We start from the raw sequence: 8,969 nt of genomic DNA on the forward strand, positions 1-8,969 counted from the left end.
TCATAAAAGTTACTCTCCCAAAATCCAAAAATTCGTTCGATAGAAATCCGCCTGCATTACATGCCTTAACGTAAGTGATTTCCACATTCTAAGTATCTTTAATGTGTTCTTGGATGTGCTTAACTAGATAAATGTTTTTATTGACTCGACTGTCAATATCACAAGTAATCAAGCTCAATGTTAAACAACGATTATTATTAGCAACATGTCCGTAGAAATTGTGGTTATCGATCCATCGCCATATACATATTTATTCTTACTTGAACCAATAACACTCCACAGTCCACAAACATAGATAATACTAGTTATCGAACCCTCGCTTCGCGCCGGGGGTTCGGTTTTCAATGTATTTTATTGCGTTTAGTAAAATATTTTGTGGCTAACGATGATGTCGTTGAAGCGCAACTCGAGTCGAACTAAAAGGTATAACCCGTGAGAGATTTAAATGTTATTTTAAATTAACAATATATGTGCATCTCCGCGTTTTGCTATGGAATTGTCGACTTTTAAAAATTTAACGCAAAATCAACGTGTATGAAAAGTACCCCAAATATTTAGCGTTTTTTAAAAAGCGTCCGTTTTGTGTATAGCCAGTGACATTGTGTTTCTAAAATTATTTCGAGTTTAACGATGGTGTCGGAAAAATTTAACTCGTTGCGAGCGAGAAGATATGACCCGTTGAATATTTGGGTGGAGGTTATTTAAGATTTTTTATGAAAATGGTTATTTGACACTTTACCCCCTGTTTGGGGGGTCGATTTGAATTTTTCAAAAAAGTGTGGGGGGTTTTGTTGGTAAAATGAAATTTAAAAAAAGTTGAAAAGTTTAGAATGCCCCTAGTTACTATTCATAACTTTTGTCTATTAGTTAATATGTAAATTCTACGCGACCTTATATTTTTTCCTCTTGTGAAACATTTTATTTTGTTCACAGTCTGGCCTCGAATCAACAATAATTAAATTACGATTATTATTAGCAACATGTCCGTAGAAATTGTGGTTATCGATCCATTTTGAAATATGCCATATACATTATTTATTCTTACTTGAACCAATAACACTCCACAGTCCACACACATGGATAATATTCTGCGCGACCTTATATTTTTTCCTCTTGTGAAACATTTTATTTGTTCACAGTCTAGCCTCGAATCAACAATAATTATTTCTCTACTATTCTTTATGTTCCAAAAGCCGAATAGCTAACATAAATTCGACTTTGCTTTTGAAAGCCTTTCCTTGAAAAAGCGATTCACCGGTCTCTTTAGACCAATAAGTAAAACTTTGTTCATCATCTTCATCGAATGGAAGTCGATTATCAGCATCAACTTGTCGATTAAGAAATTCAAACTGTGATACTACGGAACTCGTTTGTTGAGTTTCTTCCACCACCTCCTCATCATCCTCCTCATTTTCAGAGTATCCCGAAAGTTTTCCTTGGACAATATAACTCTTTACAGTTTCATTACTTTCTGAGGACATTGCATCACCGACATCTTCAACTTCAACTTCTCTTCCTTTGTGGATGGACTTCGTGCTCATATTGAATGATTTGTAAGGATTGCATAACATTATGCAACTGACCAACAAAACTAGATTCTTGTGTAGGAGTGATGCTCACCAACTTAACTTCGATTTGAGCTTGATATTGTGGATCTTATGACTTAAAAAATATATCGTCTCCAAACTTATTACCAAATATTTCGTTATTGTAAACATAGCCATTAAAATCATATTGAATTACGAGTTTCAGTGCATATAATTCTTTTGAAACCCGAACGTGTTGGTAAACCATATCAACAAATCAAGAGAAATTAACCTTGTTAAAGAAGGAAAAACTATTTTTTGCTGATTGATCATCAGAATGAAGACATCCATTGTGAAATATAACATCATCGCCTCAAAATAGATGAACAAAAATTAGATTATCTAGAGCCATGATTTTAAATTGTTCTAAAGATATTGCTCCAAATAAAAAACAGAATTATTAGTCACAAATTTAGTAGAACCGTATTCAGAAATAATATTAAAAAAACAGAAAAGAAAAAAAAAGATTCTGAACCAACTTCTTTACATTAGCTACCAGCTTTAATAATTATGATTTGAATAATTAGGTTAAAGGGTCCCGAAACACCCACATATGGCACCCCCTATGCAGAAGGAATCTTTTCAGAGTCCCGGAACTACGAAACCGGTATGCTTCGTCACACGTGCCACGTACCCATCCCGAATCTCCCAGATCCGGGACCTGTTTGATGTCAGAAACCAATCCTTCAATACTAGTTCTAAAAAAAAACATTGACCGTTAAAGTACGATAAAGATGATAAGGATACATACCTTCCCGCCAAAATAATCGAATTTTTTCAAATTTTTCTTTTTTACTTTGGAAGAATATTTTTTTTATTATTATTTTTCATTTGAAAAATTATTTGTTTTAATTCTCGATATGCATATTGAACCATAAACTACCAAAATAGTTATACAAGTATATAACTTAATTGTTTATTGCTACAAATGATTTCTCGCCACACTCTATTATTAGAACAATGTTTAACGTATAGAGCGAAATCATTTTCCCAACAACGCGCATACCATCCCTTTGCTCCTTTAGAGCTAAAGTGGTCACACACATCTATAAGAAAAAAATGTGAAATACACAAAATTTGGTGACATCGTATAATAAAGGCGAGAGATTTTTTTATGAACCTGTAAATGAAATTAATGCAAAATATGGCAAGCATTTTGAGAGCATTGAAATCGGTTTCATGTCATTTGGGTTGTAAAAATGACCCATAAAAAGGCAAGCAAATGAGTATAAACATAAATCAAGAATCACTCTTCTTCTGAATAGTTGAACTTTATAGAGTGCGATTGTAGATCAATTAGACCACCTCTATAGCTTCCTCGCTTCTTCTTTGTCTTCTCATGCCGAAAGTCCCTGTACGTTGGAAAGTTTTTAATTACCTAATCGAAATGGTTGATCTCGAAAAACATTTTGAAACTATGACCCGTTAGGCGGATTCCTTCAAATGGAACAATGCCCTTTCACCGATTAACTAGAAGCAATTTTTTACCTTTGTGTAAAGGGGATTACTTTCTACATCCTACCTCCCCATACCACACCATTTAATGGTATCGGGTAGAGTTCTTGTTGTGTCATATGGGTCAAAGCACAAAACTCACCCAAAGTGTATGTATAATGCGCATAGCCTACTACTTGACCTTTTATTCAAGAGTAGATTACAATTGTACAATTGTAATAACATACTCCGTAATTATTTCCAATCATAATTACCATAACAATTACAGTACTTTTTACTAATTTTTTAAGTTAGGCAAAAGTGCTTTGGCTCAAGAACTGAACCAGTAAAGAGAATATACATGTTAGCCAGCCCGCCCAACCACCCAACCCATCCATTTTGTCACCTCCAGTTCAAATGCTCAGCATTTTAAAAAGTCCCCCAAATAATCCATTCAGATTACAACTTATTTACACTGCCACACATAATCTTTACTCATTCTGATCAGTTATCCAACTCCCGTTTTATCAGTTTAATGTTTGAAGTAGGAGCTACAGTATGAAGAAACTGAATGTACCTCCCTCTCACTTGACCTAGAACTTCTTGGGCCTTGGCACCATAACCGATATCTGCACCATCCTGTAGTATCCATATAGAATAGTTGGTAGTGCATAAAAGTCGTGACTCTTATACCTAAAAGTCTAAAAACATTGAGTGACGAAAGTCTATGCATAATAGAGTAGTAGTTATCACCTTTGCCCAATACGAATTATCTTGCAGTTTCTCGTGAGCAAATTCCACTTGATCAATTTTCACCCTTTGAAATGCATTAACCGTCTTCGGCTGCAAAAAATACTAATCTATAAAAACAGAAGCTTTTTAATATAAAATCTAAAACATATTGTTGCTTTCGACAAAAACATCTGCATGGCAAAGTAAAAGCAACAAGCGAAGAACACGTATGTTGAATATAAAAGAGATAAGCACACCCCAATGGTATTTCCAGTGCATAAAACATTGATACCTCAAGGTTCATAATCACCAACTTAAATACTATTGGAATATACATTATACGTAATCATATCTTACACGCTAAAAGATTATACTAAAACAAGTAAAGTTTTACGTCTAAAAGTGTCCCGATGTGTTAGGGGAGGAGTCAACACATCCCCCGCCAGTTTCGACCAGCAAAAAACAAAAAATTGTCTTGGGCTAAACCTTTGACTACACGACCCACCTATTATTTTTCATCTGTATTTTGAAAAATTAAAAATCAAGAGAAATCATTATACCTCGTCTGTAACAGTACGTTGTTTTTTTGTGGATTTCTTAGCAACGTGTTTCTCCCCTCCATTTATATCGGGTTTCCCATTTGCGTGCCCGTCATGTTTCTCGTTAGATGTTTCTTCCTTTTTGGTCTTACCTTCTTCAAAAGTTTCGGTCTTTTGAGGCTTAAGTTCTTCAATAGTTGTCTTCTCAGTAGATAGACACCCATTATCATTTTCTCTGTCATCTGACAACGATCTCTTTCTTTTCTTAGAACTTGTTTTTTCTTTTTTGGAAATAGGTTCATCTTTGGTATCTGTTTCCACTGTGTTTACTTCCTCAAATTTGACAGCAGAATCAGAGCTAGACCTATTTTTCTTTATTTTTTTCTCTTTTTTTGGATTTTCTTTTACTGATTCTATTTCAGTAGTAGCAGATGGCTCTAAATCATATTTGGTTTTCTTCTTTTTTGATTTTGTTACTACTTCATAGGCAATCTCTTTATCAAATTTCACCACCTTTTCATCAACTACTTCTGATTGATCTATGGTAGCACCATTATTACTCTGAACGGTACCTCTTTTCGTCTTTTTCTTGACAGCAGATTCCTCATGACATACATTATCTTTTTCGAAAGGCTTATCAACTCCTAACACTGCAACAAAAACATCAGTACATGAGCAATGTTACATATAGAGCAGTATAATAGGTGACAATTATTACCCAATGATGGAAAGATGGGTTATTTATTTGGTTTATATATTTTCTCGATTTGGTTAAATGATATTTGTTCTAATATATAATTGTGATATTATATTATTCGTTAGTACATTGACTACTTATGAAACTCTATGATTAAGATAAAAAAAATGTGTGTGTGTGTGTGTGTGTGTTGACCCGACCCAATCAAAACTAAGCCTTTACTCGTTCTGACCCCGTTTCATGCTGACCCCTTACCCACCCACACAGCTTACAACTCCCCAGATACCTTTACTCGTTTTGACTAAATTACCTGGTTTCTTCTCAGTGTCCTTGGTACTATGAGCATCGCTGCAGATTACATAAAAACAAAAGCTCTAGCTGAGATAGTATAAATTTTAACTACTTTTGACAAGATGGAAAATAGAAAATGGCAAGTCACATGATATAAAGGACGTGGCCACATGATGGTTTCTACATATGAATATTCAACTCATCCACGAAGCTTAAACTTGTATTATATAGAATGATAACTTGTAAAACTGGAAGATTCGGCTAAAAGGAAGAAAGCCAAATGCTCAGAAAGATGCCAAACATATACCCATGTGTTTACAGCCTCGAATATTGGTTGTTGATCATATTTGTAATTGCAGTTTTTGTAACCATAGCTACTATATATCTAAAGATGAGTTGCTTGTAAACCTCTTACTAAACTTCTTTTAAACATCACCCCATGTACTTAATATACAAATAATTAACTATATTATCGTATCATCCATAATCATCAGAAAAAGGCCCCGTCAAAGAAATACCAGGCTCAGTGTTCAATTCAATATGTATGAAAGTAACTATATACATTTTAATCGACCTGCTGTCAAGAAGTTTTGGATCCTGAATATAGAGGTGGGAAGACGTACATGTCAGGTGAAGGGTCAAAACACGCTTGTGTAAGAACGGTTGATTGAATATGGTTTAGGTTGGCTTACAAACATGTAGTCCTTTTATTTTATCGATTTATATATAAACATTTTAAATAAAAATCATATTGTTAATGTACCAATTTAACTGCTTAGGATTAAGTGATAGACCAATTTAAGACCCCCTTGACCCGTTTGTTTAGGAATTAATGGACTTTATGGACTTAATGATGTACCAATCTACACTTCAAGTCACTTTCGATCCCCTTGACCTGTTTGATTTTAATAAAAAAATTTATGTTACCCATTTAACCTATCCGAGATCAAATATAGCCTATTTCTAGGTAAATGGGTTGAGATTGCCATAGGGCGACACTAGTTACATTTTCCCTATAATCATAACAGCTTTAAGTATAAAACATGAATTCGTCTTAGCATCTTACCAGGCATCATATTTGCAGAATATGTCTTCCAAATGAATTGAAGAATTCTTCCATCTATCACTCTATAATCAGATAAACAGTACAATCATCAAGAGTCCTAAATTTAATGCTGATGTTGTTCAAATGGTACAACATTATACATATACACACACAGGCACAGACGTATAATGTTATAAACATTACTTTAATTAAAATTATATGAGGGAAGAAGATAGGGACCTGAATTTGAGCTTCTGACTGAAAACGTTTATGGCTTTTATTAAATCCGTTGCGATTGAGGTAATGGAGTATAGATTCATGAAGATTTAGTTTCAATTCAGGTGTTAAAGGTGTAATTTTGGTGCTGTTTTCATCCTTTGAAGCAGAAGCAGCCATTGTTGATTTTGTATTAAGGAGAACTTGACGAGGCTTGAATGCAAGTAGGGTTTTAGACGATGAGTTGATGAGAGTATTACTGCAGTTTTTGTTGGTGTCAAATTGTAACATGACAATCAACGGCTATTTTTGCAGCAGCTGTTGAAACAGAGTTTATAGTTGCTGCAAATTAGGGTTTAGGCATGCGGAGAAATTGGGGGAGAAACATTTAACTGAACCGGACATATATGAAACCGGTTCACTCTGGTGATGTTGTTTGGTAGTCTGAACCGGACAGATATGGAACCGGTTTACACCGGCTAACCTGTACTCGTGTTGGTACGTTTAAAAAATACAAACAAAATATGCCGATTCACCCCAAAAGCACGTAATTTGCCTAATCGTTCTCGCATGTCATAAGGACCTCTTGCAACTTTGTGAGCCATATATTATTAGTCAACTTCGATAAATTTCATATCGAGATCTTGAAGTTATTTGTCATGACCGACAATTCTTAATTCTTGGTCACAAGTCATGGAAACCGCCATTACCGTTGCACAAATTCAAAATAATAATAGTTCATATGGGTTAAGATTTGAATCCGTTAGTTACAAATTATATACCGATGAAGATCTAGCAATTTTCTTAGACTATACAACTATACAATGAAAAATAATGTGGTAATTTTGTCCCCTTCACGTTTTTCTCTTACAAACATTTCGTCAAACTATTAGGGGGACATAATGATACCGCAACCCGCATGCGCATTCCATCCGTATGCGGGCCCTTGATAGCATGTGAATGCGTATACCTTGTATGCGGTATGCGGCATGCGGTTATGTATCGAATGTCTTTGTTCCCGGTACGGCAGTTACTTGGTCATCAAATCAATATCTTTTCCATAATTATATCCGTGATTCGGGGGAGTTAGTTATGGACGAGATTATCATTATCTTAGATGATTCTAGAATTAGGGTTCGCCTATATATACAAACCATTATTATCATTCTAAGGACACAATCACGTTACGTAACCATCATCTGCTACACGTCTTACGTAACTAGCATCATCTAGCATCTTCTCAAGGTTAACAGGTTAGTTTCTCGTTAACTAGCACCTACGACCTTACTTGTGGCCTTCTGATCGACGATCGTTATCGAAGGTGGACTTAATCACTTGGCCACCCCGCCGACATCATCATGTCGGCCAGGGTTATTCACGGTAGCCGGACCGGAGAGCCTTGTTCTAAGATCCTTAAACCTCACTTTACGCATTGAACAGGCATATTAACCCTATGGTTAAAATATGCATGATCAAGTGGTGCTTTCATTGAGAGCCGAACTAATTCAAGACATGTTTATTTGTTTTTTCTTTTAAAGTTTTGAATTATAAGGCTTATTATTCACAAAATTTTTTGAATTTTTTCTTTAACAGTATCATGACTTCCGGAGAATCATCGGAACGTACTCAAACAGATAATCAAAACACGTCGTCTGGTAATCAGCAGACGCAAGCTATAGCTACGGGGGCGGGATACGCGCCATATCCTCCGCCTGTATCCGGCGAGCCTTTTCAGAGGTATAAGCCAATATATCCAGATGGGATTACACCGCCAAGGGCAAACTCGCCAGTCACCACCACGCGGTTGGATTTTTCCGCGGTGGATCCAAGGGTCATCTTTGTAGGCACTAGCGGTGAAACAGTAGGCCCGCACGAGTGATGGTGCGGCCAGGTACCTATTTATAGTACCACGATTTCAATCCCTCTGCAGACGCAGAGTGTTCAGCAGAATTCATCGTTTACACCGTTGCAACCTTGGCAACCACCGCGTCTAATTTCGCAGTTTTTGACTCCTGCGGATGCGCAGGCATTACTTAATAGTTGGAGGTTCGGTGTCATTCCGGATGCCAATTCTCATTTGACGCCGATAACCGCAAAACAACAAAGCACTGCGCATACGGTTGGGCTTATAGCGGCATATCCTCAGGTCTCGCAGGCATCTGCGCAACAGGTTTCGGCACCTTTTCAGCTACTCGTATACTCTGCGCCGGCAAGTCTGCCTTCTTTTCTAACGCATCAGCCTTGGTTGTATCCACAGACGCCGGGGCAGCCTTGGCAAAATATTCAGGAGCAGACGAATCTCGCAAGCCAATTTATGCAGGCGGCACCTCCTGACATGGTCCACCTATTTTCACAACCTGATTTTGTTCAGGATATGATGAAACGTTTCTTCGCAGGGCTCAAAGGTGACCCTGTTAAACCACCTTTTG

At 36.4% G+C, this 8,969-nt stretch overlaps 1 protein-coding gene across 1 annotated transcript; it reads right to left on the reverse strand.

Annotated features, from left to right (window-relative positions):
* Nucleotides 1-2,712: 2,712 nt before the first annotated feature.
* Nucleotides 2,713-6,895, reverse strand: LOC139890674 (uncharacterized). The gene is made up of 7 exons (XM_071873579.1): nt 6,565-6,895; nt 6,346-6,407; nt 5,299-5,336; nt 4,313-4,941; nt 3,774-3,863; nt 3,598-3,659; nt 2,713-2,938 (listed from the first exon to the last, which is right to left on the reverse strand). The coding sequence occupies exons 1-7, from the start codon at nt 6,829-6,831 to the stop codon at nt 2,833-2,835; spliced, it is 1,254 nt and encodes a 417-aa protein (XP_071729680.1). The 5' UTR covers nt 6,832-6,895; the 3' UTR covers nt 2,713-2,832.
* Between the last annotated feature and the right edge of the window lie 2,074 nt (nt 6,896-8,969).

Source organism: Rutidosis leptorrhynchoides, chromosome 2 (genome assembly GCF_046630445.1).
Source record: "Rutidosis leptorrhynchoides isolate AG116_Rl617_1_P2 chromosome 2, CSIRO_AGI_Rlap_v1, whole genome shotgun sequence".
Lineage (NCBI taxonomy): Eukaryota > Viridiplantae > Streptophyta > Magnoliopsida > Asterales > Asteraceae > Rutidosis > Rutidosis leptorrhynchoides.

Excerpts from the sequence above, each read along its gene's own strand:
- LOC139890674 (XM_071873579.1), bottom strand. The coding sequence starts at position 6,831 with ATGTTACAATTTGACACCAACAAAAACTGCAGTAATACTCTCATCAAC. Across the intron at positions 5,337-6,345 it reads TTCTGCAAATATGATGCCTG|CGATGCTCATAGTACCAAGG; the intron begins GTAAGATGCTAA and ends TGTAATCTGCAG. Across the intron at positions 3,660-3,773 it reads ATAATTCGTATTGGGCAAAG|GATGGTGCAGATATCGGTTA; the intron begins GTGATAACTACT and ends TGGATACTACAG.